General features: G+C 40.0%; 1 protein-coding gene across 1 annotated transcript; it reads left to right on the forward strand.

The window, feature by feature from the left end:
• Positions 1-782: 782 nt before the first annotated feature.
• LOC110457514 (kelch-like protein 26) lies at positions 783-10,933 on the forward strand. The gene is made up of 4 exons (XM_021508829.1): positions 783-885; positions 5,985-6,211; positions 7,407-7,531; positions 9,461-10,933. Exons 2-4 carry the CDS (start codon positions 6,015-6,017, stop codon positions 10,927-10,929), a joined length of 1,791 nt encoding a protein of 596 aa, XP_021364504.1. The 5' UTR covers positions 783-885; positions 5,985-6,014; the 3' UTR covers positions 10,930-10,933.
• The last annotated feature ends 3,299 nt before the right edge of the window (positions 10,934-14,232 follow it).

Raw genomic sequence — 14,232 nt, forward strand, 5'->3', positions numbered from 1 at the left:
ACATAGGATTAAGGTTGCCATCTAGCTTCGAACTAGGGGGAATTTCCCTTTAGCTTAGCGGTAGAGGATCGGGCTGGAGAGCCAAGGGTCGCGGGTTCGATCCCCAGCGACGGTAATATCTTTATCACTTTTCCTCGTCCTATTACAAACTGGTGCCGTTGACCCTCCCCGTTCAAGGTAGGAAAACCCATGGCGGGGAGTCAAATAACCTGGGTTGATATGTGAAAAAAAGGGGGGAATAGTGTAAAAGATGTGGATTAATTAGGTTGCCTTACAAGCGTCAGCTGTAGGGAATTTCCCTTTAGCTCAGTGGTAGAGTGTCCGACTAGGAACCTGGAGATCGAGGGTTCGATCCCCGGTGGAAGCACACTATTCTCTTTCCTGTTACAATGGTAAAGTAAAGCCCCCCCTGCCCACCCTAAATTTCTCTACCCTAGACTTAATTTTATTATTTTCATATTATAGGACAACAAACTAATGTAAGCTTATGAAGAATTGTCAAAAAGAAAATGATTTGAAAATTTTACAGTAATACATTTCACCATGGGGCGGTTTAATTTACCATAGTGGTGAAGTGAACTGCGGTTCATATTAACATTAAGACATTAAGAATAACATTTTACAATGTAGAATAAACCAATTCAAATTAGAACTTTAACAAGATGTTAACAAGATAAGATACAAAGTTGAGTAACAGATGTAACGATACCCATCCATGATATTCTGGTTTTCTTTATCCGTGTTTTACCCTGGACCATGCCGGTTGCAGTGTGACCCCTGACCTTAACAGGAAGTGAACAGCTAGTAAACATTGTAAGGTTGACTGGCTTCAGCTTCAATACATTGACACTGCCACCCGTCTACTACGTCTCGGGGATCGTGAAGGTAGGAGTTTATCTGTTTTAAACATTACCCATTCTATTTCAGTGGATTCTGTAGAGATACAAAGACACTATCATACGTGTACGTTGATAGGTCTGTTGACTAACGTACCGGCGTCAATATTGTTGACGGTTACTGTACAGGTAAACAATGAACTTAGTACAATGTATCGTCCAAGATTTCATATCAATATATCGCCAGTTGTGTCCTATACTCGTGATCTGTCACTGGCCCTACTTCCTGCACTTCGGAAGACGGTTGATTTTCTATTAATATTTATTTTGAGACGGTGAGTGGNACGTCTCCCCCACACTTTCTAGTCGTAGGAAATTACAAATACATTAGAATTATTATATATACAGTACACTTACATATAGAAATTAGAAAGGACTGTGTTATATATATATATATTGTATATAAAAACAGAATAACTGTAATATAAAAAAATACCTATTAAATACTTAAAAAAACAGTACATCCGAGTACATTCCAACACATTCAGTATAGTGGCAAGTTGAATGGTTGTTCGTGTTTGATATCCTGTCATTTAAGCCTGTATTTCCATGTGTGTATGAGATGCTTAAAAAAAAAAAAAAAAGCATTTTATAGGTATTTTTTTGTATTACTGTTATTATTAATTGTTGACAGAACTTCAGGCTCCTGTGATATGAGGTGGTAAGTTGGTGTATTTGCCTCTTTATATGATAGTGATGATTTGATGCACATCCACTCAATTGAAAAACAATGCAGACACAGGGACGGAACCCATTGCCTTCAACCCCACCCGGCATTGGTGAACTTTAAACAAAAGGTTTAGAAGTAGGGAGAAATACAAAGATCCCAGATATTGTGATGGGTGCAGTTCATGTGTCCCAAAGTATAGGGCATAAATGCAAATTCATCCCCAATTCTGCGGGGGGTCCCCACATTTATTGCCTCTTTCTGGGATCAAGGAAAATCACAGTTACTATATAGAGAAGCTGCAGGTGTCATACCTACACAGGTACCTTTCTTCTCCGTTTGTTGTTCGAGTTATGAGTCACCATTACTATAAATAGGATTTTTGCTATCATGGCTTTACAAATTCATCTTTACTATAGACAAATATGAGTACAGTTTCTGTATTGCACATATGACTCACTCCTAGCTATGTACACTGTATATCACCTAATTTGTGTTGCTTCCTATACCCTCTGGCTCATTTAACCTGACAAAAGACATTATTGACAGAAATCTATACCTGTCAAAACCATGTACAGTTACCACGGTTGTGTTGCTGAAAGCTTCAGGGCCTGAGAATAATCAGCTGAAGTTAGCCCGGGGGATCCACCTGTTTGGTCTCTTACAGATATAATCAGAGAAATCATGTTGATGCCTGTATAGTTTTAGATAAAGTCCCAGATTTTTAATGAAACAGACATTTCTACAGTGGAGACTCATCCTCTAGCCAGTCAACTTCAGTAAAAATGGTTGTCAGATGACTGGATTACCAGTGCTGTCTGTAAAGATAATGAGATATTAAAATATCTCTATATGCCTGGTACGGTGTTTTGGGACGGGAGCGGGAGCGGCGTACAAGATTTACCTACCCCCCCCCCTGCTGGCTAAATGATGGAAAGACCAGATTAATTGTGGTCAGTGCAAAATAACATACAATTCCTTCTTTAAACGAGTGCAGCTTTAAATTGACACTAATAATAAAGTTAAAGTTAAAAGTGACTAAGTAACATGTGCCCAAGGGTGGATGTGAAAAGTTCAGTGAAGCATACAATTAAACTGTGACATGAACATCTATAAATAGAAATGCTGCGTCATGTTATAACTGAATCGTGTAGACACGGTTGTTGAACACAAAACTATTGACGTCTATGACAATATTAAACCATGCAGTAAATTTCTGTAAGTGCATCACATATTGTTACGGCTATGTATTTAATATCAAAATATTTAACCTACTTCTTTAGGACGCCTGTGACACTGCAGGCAAAGCACAAAACAATTCTACGGTTTTATCTATACAGAAATAGCCTCCCCTTATAATGATTTCCTTTATATGTATATCTAACTTGTGGACCAGGCTAGGCAACCGGTTAAATGTAATGCTGACTATAAGTTGCTGAAGGGTTTCCACAATGCTGACTACAAGTAGCTGATCAGTTGGAGTGTGATCGGAGGTAAAGGGTTTCCACAATGCTGACTATAAGTAGCTGATCAGTTGGAGTGTGATCGTAGGTCAAGGGTTTCCACAATGCTGACTATAAGTAGCTGATCAGTTGGAGTGTGATCGGAGGTAAAGGGTTTCCACAATGCTGACTATAAGTAGCTGATCAGTTGGAGTGTGATCGGAGGTAAAGGGTTTCCACAATGCTGACTATAAGTAGCTGATCAGTTGGAGTGTGATCGGAGGTAAAGGGTTTCCACAATGCTGACTATAAGTAGCTGATCAGTTGGAGTGTGATCGGAGGTAAAGGGTTTCCACAATGCTGACTATAAGTAGCTGATCAGTTGGAGTGTGATCGGAGGTAAAGGGTTTCCACAATGCTGACTATAAGTAGCTGATCAGTTGGAGTGTGATCGGAGGTAAAGGGTTTCCACAATGCTGACTATAAGTAGCTGATCAGTTGGAGTGTGATCGGAGGTAAAGGGTTTCCACAATGCTGACTATAAGTAGCTGATCAGTTGGAGTGTGATCGGAGGTAAAGGGTTTCCACAATGCTGACTATAAGTAGCTGATCAGTTGGAGTGTGATCGGAGGTAAAGGGTTTCCACAATGCTGACTATAAGTAGCTGATCAGTTGGAGTGTGATCGGAGGTAAAGGGTTTCCACAATGCTGACTATAAGTAGCTGATCAGTTGGAGTGTGATCGGAGGTAAAGGGTTTCCACAATGCTGACTATAAGTAGCTGATCAGTTGGAGTGTGATCGGAGGTAAAGGGTTTCCACAATGCTGACTATAAGTAGCTGATCAGTTGGAGTGTGATCGGAGGTAAAGGGTTTCCACAATGCTGACTATAAGTAGCTGATCAGTTGGAGTGTGATCGGAGGTAAAGGGTTTCCACAATGCTGACTATAAGTAGCTGATCAGTTGGAGTGTGATCGGAGGTAAAGGGTTTCCACAATGCTGACTATAAGTAGCTGATCAGTTGGAGTGTGATCGGAGGTAAAGGGTTTCCACAATGCTGACTATAAGTAGCTGATCAGTTGGAGTGTGATCGGAGGTAAAGGGTTTCCACAATGCTGACTATAAGTAGCTGATCAGTTGGAGTGTGATCGGAGGTAAAGGGTTTCCACAATGCTGACTATAAGTAGCTGATCAGTTGGAGTGTGATCGGAGGTAAAGGGTTTCCACAATGCTGACTATAAGTAGCTGATCAGTTGGAGTGTGATCGGAGGTAAAGGGTTTCCACAATGCTGACTATAAGTAGCTGATCAGTTGGAGTGTGATCGGAGGTAAAGGGTTTCCACAATGCTGACTATAAGTAGCTGATCAGTTGGAGTGTGATCGGAGGTAAAGGGTTTCCACAATGCTGACTATAAGTAGCTGATCAGTTGGAGTGTGATCGGAGGTAAAGGGTTTCCACAATGCTGACTATAAGTAGCTGATCAGTTGGAGTGTGATCGGAGGTAAAGGGTTTCCACAATGCTGACTATAAGTAGCTGATCAGTTGGAGTGTGATCGGAGGTAAAGGGTTTCCACAATGCTGACTATAAGTAGCTGATCAGTTGGAGTGTGATCGGAGGTAAAGGGTTTCCACAATGCTGACTATAAGTAGCTGATCAGTTGGAGTGTGATCGGAGGTAAAGGGTTTCCACAATGCTGACTATAAGTAGCTGATCAGTTGGAGTGTGATCGGAGGTAAAGGGTTTCCACAATGCTGACTATAAGTAGCTGATCAGTTGGAGTGTGATCGGAGGTAAAGGGTTTCCACAATGCTGACTATAAGTAGCTGATCAGTTGGAGTGTGATCGGAGGTAAAGGGTTTCCACAATGCTGACTATAAGTAGCTGATCAGTTGGAGTGTGATCGGAGGTAAAGGGTTTCCACAATGCTGACTATAAGTAGCTGATCAGTTGGAGTGTGATCGGAGGTAAAGGGTTTCCACAATGCTGACTATAAGTAGCTGATCAGTTGGAGTGTGATCGGAGGTAAAGGGTTTCCACAATGCTGACTATAAGTAGCTGATCAGTTGGAGTGTGATCGGAGGTAAAGGGTTTCCACAATGCTGACTATAAGTAGCTGATCAGTTGGAGTGTGATCGGAGGTAAAGGGTTTCCACAATGCTGACTATAAGTAGCTGATCAGTTGGAGTGTGATCGGAGGTAAAGGGTTTCCACAATGCTGACTATAAGTAGCTGATCAGTTGGAGTGTGATCGGAGGTAAAGGGTTTCCACAATGCTGACTATAAGTAGCTGATCAGTTGGAGTGTGATCGGAGGTAAAGGGTTTCCACAATGCTGACTATAAGTAGCTGATCAGTTGGAGTGTGATCGGAGGTAAAGGGTTTCCACAATGCTGACTATAAGTAGCTGATCAGTTGGAGTGTGATCGGAGGTAAAGGGTTTCCACAATGCTGACTATAAGTAGCTGATCAGTTGGAGTGTGATCGGAGGTAAAGGGTTTCCACAATGCTGACTATAAGTAGCTGATCAGTTGGAGTGTGATCGGAGGTAAAGGGTTTCCACAATGCTGACTATAAGTAGCTGATCAGTTGGAGTGTGATCGGAGGTAAAGGGTTTCCACAATGCTGACTATAAGTAGCTGATCAGTTGGAGTGTGATCGTAGATCAAGGGTTTCCACAATGCTGACTATAAGTAGCTGATCAGTTGGAGTGTGACCGGAGGTAAAGGGTTTCCACAATGCTGACTATAAGTAGCTGATCAGTTGGAGTGTGACCGGAGGTAGGAGGTAGTACACAACTGTAGGGCTCTATTGCATTTTTACGCACAGAATATGCATTTATTTTTATTTTTTGCTGTTTAATTGTTTATTTACTGTAATAATTTAATAGGTTATACTTATTGATTTTTATTGACAGACAAAGAATCCTTGGAAGTCACTGTAATAATTATATTTGATTTGTTTTGTTTATTTATGGACCAGTTGTGACTGATGATATGACTAGTGTGTGAGATGGTACGACAGGACACACCAGGGTCCACTATGCCCGACCAGGTGAAGTTTGAGGCCACTGATCATGGGCACAGTGTCCTGGCTGGACTCAAACATCTCCGGGACAAACAACAATTGTTTGATGTCATTCTGACAGCACAGAATCAGAAATTTCCAGCTCACAGAGTTGTGCTGGCATCATGCTGTCAGTATTTTCGGTAAGAAGGCTTTGTAAACTAAGGTACAAATGTATTTTAAAATCTATTATGCTCTAGCTTTCCAAAAATGTACGTTACAGTCAGTCATCACCTTTACAATTGCTCCACCAATTATCAATGTAGCTACTGGATATAACGAACTGAATTCACATGTATGCTACTATGGTTTGATCTGGGGGTCTGGACCCACCCAAGGGGACTTTGTCCCTGGTTCATAACATTGAAACAGTACAATATCTTCTACCTGTTAAATATTGCTTGGCAAAACACAATCATACTTTCAGAAACAAAACGCTAATATAGCTCCTCTTATAACAATATTCTCCTCTGCTTATAAAGTGACAATTATATTACCCTATTGTGTTAAACCAAAAGTTTCCTAATTGGTTGTACAAAGTTCACTTCCATATACTGCTTTGTTTATTTAGACATATTTCAGATGTCACAAATTTTCCTACATCCTCATTACGATTGGATCATATCACATATATATATATAGAATGTATACACTTTTATACAGAAATTAATTCCAAGATTCAAAGACAAAGTGTGCTTTGAAAGCAGGTAGAGATCTGAATGTATTTGTATACATGGTTAAAGGGTCTAGGCTTATTCTACAAGGGTTAATGGGCCAGACCCCTGGGCCAATCCTGATAGCTATTTACTATATTATATTCATCCCTTCATGCCAAGCAATTGTTTATATTCGTAAAGGGCCAGGATCAGGTGCACACAACAACTTAGTGATGTAATTCCCAGAAATGGAGTGGGGTTTTACCCCTTGTACGATTGTATTTTTGTTATTTGGTCCCTTGATTTTGACCCAATATTAATGCTCCAGATCAAATTTTGTTGAAATCCTCTCACCCTATTGAAAAGAGACGGATTTAAAGATTTTCCCTTATTTCCCATTGAAAATACGTATTTTGAGCTCATCCAATATGACCTAGACCAATAAACTTTGAGAGTTAGAGTAAGAAAATCAGTAAAAAACTTCCATCTTCTGTATAAGTCATACAGTTTAAAATAACTGCATATGTCATAATATACTTAGTCGATTTACTTGTAAGATGGAAGAAATTGGTTCACTCATTTTCGATTCTTGTGTATTAACTCTTTTGTAAGTATAGTAATTATGACATGCTACATGTATTTACGTACTCGTGTAAATGGTACATTGCCGTTGCTGATTCAGGGCGATGTTTACAGACGGGTTGATGGAATGTCAGCAGACAGAAATACAGCTGAACGGCGTCACTGCCACAGGCATACACAGCCTTATTGACTTTGCCTACACTTCCAAGATCCTCCTCAACTTTGGTAATTATTAGATCCTTTTTGTCAAAGTAAGCAGATTCCATATAGTTGTTTAATCAAGCAGCTGTGATTTATTTCTATACTGCAGTCCTACACAGCCATGCACCAACACTAATGATTTGGTTATTATAAGTTTGCTTTGTTTAATGTCTACATCAGACAATGTGGAGGATACTTACGTAATGAATTACAGTGTTATATTTCACAATTTGGATAAATAATTTGATTCGAGGGAAAGATATGAAAAGAAACGATTGACGTCCCCCGCCAAAACATGTGGAGACAGGGAAGAACTTTATTGCCATGTCACAATAAGGAAATGTCCGGGATATTGTGACTTCACATCAAACCCAACTCTTGATGGGTCAGCTTATCTTGAAAAAAAAAAGTTATTTCCCACAGTAGAAAATATCAACTTTATTTTCACTATAAAACCTTATTTTTCACTGCTAAAAATGTAATGTGGTTTTATGAGGGCAACCTATGCTAACATTACCTATCTAGTTTTCATCTTTTCTCTGTGAAAAATTAGAACTACTGTAATCACACATGTGAAATGTAATTAATGTTTTGTTTAGATATTCACATATTTTATACTGTACGTCTCAGACTGCACAAAGACTACACATTTAGTGTTTTCACAGCTTACACTGTACTTTTGTCAGTAAATAAACTCGTATTGTTACCTTGTCCTGGTATCGGATGTGTTGGTTGAGGTAGCATTACCAGTTAATCTGATGTGTTGGTTGAGGTAGCATTACCAGTTAATCTGATGTGTTTGTTGAGGTAGCGTTACCAGTTAATCTAATGTGTTGGGTGAGGTAGCATTACCAGTTAATCTGATGTGTTGGTTGAGGTAGCATTTCCAGTTAATCTGATGTGTTGGGTGAGGTAGCGTTACCAGTTAATCTGATGTGTTGGGTGAGGTAGCATTACCAGTTAATCTGACGGGTTGGATGAGGTAGCATTACCAGTTAATCTGATGGGTTTTTCAGTAAATGTATTGATCCCCTGCTCAACGATGTTGACAGGAGATACAGAAGCATGCGTTGTCCATCTGACCTTCTGTTCTACAATTTGTTCAATCTGTATCTGGGTAGCTATAAGTACTACATGATATAATACTTGCATCAATGATGGAGCTAGGATCATTCTACTGAACTGATGTAGGGGAGCCTCAATTTAACCTACATTTTAAGCTCCAGTGACGTCCAAAAATATTCCCTCATATATTTCATTAAGGAGAATTAACTTCATGTCTAGGTAACTATAAGTGGTACAAGGATAAAACTTACCAAATATGACCTTCATTATATGCTTCAGTGACTTATTTGCCCTTATTTTAATGCTTCAGTGACTCTTTTGACCTTCATTATATGCTTCAGTGACTCTTTTGACCTTCATTATTTGCTTCAGTGACTTATTTAACCTTATTTTAATGGTTCAGTAACTTATTTGACCTTATTTTAATGCTTCGGTGACTTATTTGACCTAATTTTATGCTTCAGTGACTCTTTTTACCTTCATTATTTGCTTCAGTGACTTATTTGACCTTATTTTAATGCTTCAGTGACTTATTTTACCTAATTTTATGCTTCAGTGACTTTTTTTACCATAATCAAATGCTTCAATGACTTTACTGCCATATTTGACCTTCATTATTTTTATGTTTTAGTTGCTTTCTGGAGAGAAAAAGGTCTTATTCATGTATTAGATTCAAAATAATTTGTGTCTCTAAAATTATTGAATGTTTAAAACTTAACATATTTGTCATCATTTGGCAGTTTTCAAAATTACTATAGAGATTTGTACTGGTGATTTAATGATCCTTAAAGAATTAACAGTTGTATATTGTATTCTACATTGTAACTTTTGCATTTAATCCTGACTGGCTACAGAGTGAGTGATAGCACCTTTTTGTTATTTTTCCAGATAACATTGAGGACATTCTGCTGTCTGCCAACCATATCCAGATGTTACCCGTGCTCAAGGCATGCTCGGATTTCCTCAAAGATCATCTCAGTATAGAGAACTGTGCCAACATGGCTAACTGGGCTGACCTCTTCTCCTTGACAGAGTTGAAAGTTCATATACTTAAGTTCATGTGTAAAAACTTCGTAGCTCTCTCATATTCATCAGAGTTTCTACAAATTCCTGCATCACTGTTACGAAATCTGTTCTTCTGTAACTACCCTGTAGACTGCTCAGAGGGGGACCTTCTATCAGCAGTTGTGATGTGGATTTGTCATCAGCCTGAAGTGAGATTACCTCAAGTCAGTCCTATTCTAGACGGTGTCCATTGGGAGAACATCTCTAGTCAGGATATCAACAAACTCTCTCAAAATGTCACTTTTGAAAAACTGCTGGAGATAAGTATGTCTATGAGAGATGCCATATCCAGAGGATTTCCTGCTGAAGTTTGTTGCCTGCAAAAGTCAGGTCTGCTTAACACACGGGGCTACAGGAAAGCGCTGGTGTGTGTGGGGGGGTTTAGTCCTCGCAGTGGTATGACCAATGATTTGAGGTATTGTATGATAGGATCTCGGGTTTGGAAAACCCTCACACAGATCCCACATGTTCAGCAGTGTAACTTCGGCCATGTTGTCATGAACAATATCCTTTATGTTGTTGGTGGCTGTTTCAATGACAACATGCAGGAAATCATCCATAACTACGGGTTTAAGTACAATCCTGCAACCCACACCTGGAGTTCCATTTCTCAGATGAGATCTGAACGTTGTCGGTTCTTTCTGGCAGAGGCCAAAGGAAAACTGTATGCCATTGGTGGAGACCCATCGGCTAGCAACCCTCTGGCAGAAGATGCAGCCCCGTGTGAGTGTTACAATCCAGTGGATGATAGCTGGAGTCCTATCCAGCCAATGCCAATAAATCGGTCACAACATGCGGGGGTAGCTGTTGGGGATTTCCTTTATGTTTCTGGGGGATTACAAGACATTGACGAAGATACCTTCTCTGACTTCTACAAGTATGACACCAACTCAGACTCCTGGATTAGTCTGCCCCCAATGTTGATGCCACGTGCTGACCACACACTGTTCACACACAATGGTCTCCTTTATGTGATTGGTGGATGGTATGAAGATCTAGCCAATCAGCAGCGACGTATGGCAGCAAACATTGACTGCTTCATTGAAGGTGAAAATCGGTGGGAAACAGTAGGTGCTGTGCCCCAGCCTCGCCTATATGCCACGTATTCCGTTGTTGATGACTGTGTGTCTGTGATTGGTGGTTGGATTAATGGAGACTATATGAGGAAGGCTCACACAATCCAGATGTATGATCTGGTGACCAGAAATTGGACAGAGGAAGACAGTAAACAAATAAAGCTAGGGAAACACAGTGTGTGCACCATGTACCTGCCACAGTGTGATAACAGCTAGAACACAGTGTAGTAGGTACAGGGTACCCACACTGTGTTCTAGCTGTGTTCACAGTGTAGTAGGTACAGGGTACACACACCGTGTTCTAGCTGTGATCACAGCTAGAACACAGTGTAGTAGGTACAGGGTATACACACTGTGTTCTAGCGGTGATCACAGTGTGACAGGTACACGGGACACAAACTGTGTTCTAGATGTTATCCCACTGTGGCAGGTACATGGGGCACACACTGTGTTCCCATAGCACTATTTGTTTAGTGACTTCCTCTGTCCAATTTCTGGTCACCAGATTATACATCTGGATTGTGTGAGTCTTCTTCATATAGTCTCCATTAATCCAACAACCAATGACAGACACACAGTCATCAACAACGGAATACGTGGCATATATGCGAGGCTGGGGCACAGCACCTACTGTTTCCCACCGCTCATTTTGATGCTTTGTATGTATAATACTCTCTCTGAATATTATACATCCAAAGCATCAAAATGAGCGGTGGGAAACAGTAGGTGCTGTGCCCCAGCCTCGCATATATGCCACGTATTCCGTTGTTGATGACTGTGTGTCTGTGCTTCGTGGTTGGATTAATGGAGACTATATGAAGAAGACTCACACAATCCAGATGTATGATCTAGTGACCAGAAATTGGACAGAGAAAGACAGTAAACAAATAGAGCTATGGGACCACAGTGTGTGCACCATGTACCTGCCACAGTGGGATAACATCTAGAACACAGTTTGTATACTGTGTACCTGCCACAGTGAGATTACATCTAGAACACAGTTGGTATACCGTGTACCTGCCACACTTTGATCACAGCTAGAACACGGTGTGTGTACCCTGTACCTACCACACTGGGATCACATCTAGAACACAGTTTGTATACCGTGTGGCGGCCACACTGTGATCACAGCTTAAACACAGTGTGTGTACCCTGTCCCTACCACACTGTGATCTCATCTAGAACACAGTTTGTATACCGTGTACCTGTCACCCTGTGATCACCGCTAGAACACAGTGTGTATACCCTGTACCTACTACACTGTGTTCTAGCTGTGTTCACAGTGTAGTAGGTACACGGTCCACAAACTGTGTTCTAGATGTAATCTCACTGTGGCAGGTACACGGTATACCAACTGTGTTCTAGATGTTATCCCACTGTGGCAGGTACATGGTGGACACACTGTGTTCCCCTAGCTTTATTTGTTTACTTTCTTCCTCTGTCCAATTTCTTGTCACCAGATCATACATCTGGATTGGGTGAGCCTTCCTCATATAGTCTCCATTAATCCAACCACCAATCACAGACACACAGTCATCAACAACGGAATACGTGGCATATATGCGAGGCTGGGGCACAGCACCTACTGTTTCCCACCGCTCATTTTGATGCTTTGTATGTATAATACTCTCTCTGAATATTATACATCCAAAGCATCAAAATGAGCGGTGGGAAACAGTAGGTGCTGTGCCCCAGCCTCGCATATATGCCACGTATTCCGTTGTTGATGACTGTGTGTCTGTCATTGGTTGTTGGATTAATGGAGACTATATGAAGAAGACTCACACAATCCAGATGTATGATCTGGTGACCAGAAATTGGACAGAGGAAGTCACTAAACAAATAGTGCTATGGGAACACAGTGTGTGCACCATGTACCTGCCACAGTGTGATAACAGCTAGAACACAGTGTAGTAGGTACACGGTCCACAAACTGTGTTCTAGATGAGATCACAGTGTGGTAGGAACAGGGTACACACACTGGGTTCTAGATGTTATCACAGTGTAGTAGGTCCAGGGTACACATACTGTGTTCTAGCTGTGTTCACAGTGTAGTAGGTACACGGTACACACACTGTGTTCTAGCTGTGATCACAGCTAGAACACAGTGTGTGTACCCTGTACCTACTACTCTGTGATCACAGATAGAACAGTGTGGGAATTCAATGCCCGTACAAAACTTATCTAAAAGAAAGAGTACCAGCTTGGTAAATTATATCACTAATATTGTCATTGTGTTGACATATTTGTTCCAGTCCCTATCAAATTAAATATTCCATAAAAATGTTGCAATGCATTTTACAAAATTGTAATTGTGTGAAATTTGAATGTTTGAAAATAGAAACGAAAAAGAAAACAAGTTTAATGCAGGAGTCGAGTTTAGGACCTTTAAATTGCAAAGCATACTCTCTCTGAATATTATACATCCAAAGCATCAAAATGAGTGTCTAATTTATGGGCTGCAGAGCATATATGTAAAACCTGACAGGGTAGGCTACTCTAAGCTAGAAAAACGCCTTTGGTTGCTTCATCTGCTGTATAGAAGGGAGACTACTTCGGGTCAGAAATCTAAGTGGAACTCTTCTCCCCGATCATAACTGGTGTAGCGAGACGCTTTAAGCGTATGGCATGTATACTATATGTACACATGCTTAAAGAATGTTATTTGTGCTTTGGCTATTTTTCTTGGAATTATGTCCCTTCAAACGCAAAATTTCTGCTCCAGAAACCTTTTAAGTGCAACTCCTTCTTATCATTTTTCTGAATATGTTGGTAACTTAGCACAGTCAGACAACATCATATGTACAAGTGCATGAAAAAAGGAATTTTTGATTTAACTATTTTTGACTGTTTTAGAGTTATGGCCCTTGTTTTTTTTAATTTCTGCTCCAGAAACCTAGTAAGCTCGCTAACAGTTTCTCCAGTTTTATTTCAACGTGTATGGACTTCGATGAATGTACATGGACCTACCCTGACATCACTTTTGAATTTGTAGTCTTAAAATTCCCACGTTCTGTTTTAGCATTAGGTCTGTGTGAATATATCGGGTTTTAATGTGCAATGGGCATTAGTGTGGTTTGTAGGTTTGGTTGTGTCATTGTTGAGATGTTGAATTTCTCAACAACACATTTTTATAGAAATTACCAATTTTGAGTGTTGTTTTTATATGCTTTTGAGATGTTTGCATATTGTTTTTATTTTTTGTTTAAGCTTGTTGTTTTTTACATGAACTTACTTGGTCTTATGTCAAGTGCACAGAGCTTACTGCTAGTACAGATCACATTTTTAGTGTGAAATGATTTTATTTCACAGTTTGTTCAGTGTACTGATTTTATTTCACTATTTGTTCAGTGAAATGATTTCATTTCACTGTTTGTTCAGTGAAATGATTTCATTTCACTGTTTGTTCAGTGAAATGATTTTATTTCACTGTTTGTTCAGTGAAATGATTTCATTTCACTGTTTGTTCAGTGAAATGGATTTATTTCAGTTTGTTCAGTGAAATTATTTTATTTCACT

The sequence above is a fragment of the Mizuhopecten yessoensis genome, unplaced genomic scaffold (assembly GCF_002113885.1).
Source record: "Mizuhopecten yessoensis strain PY_sf001 unplaced genomic scaffold, ASM211388v2 scaffold9171, whole genome shotgun sequence".
In the NCBI taxonomy this organism is placed as follows: Eukaryota; Metazoa; Mollusca; class Bivalvia; order Pectinida; family Pectinidae; genus Mizuhopecten; species Mizuhopecten yessoensis.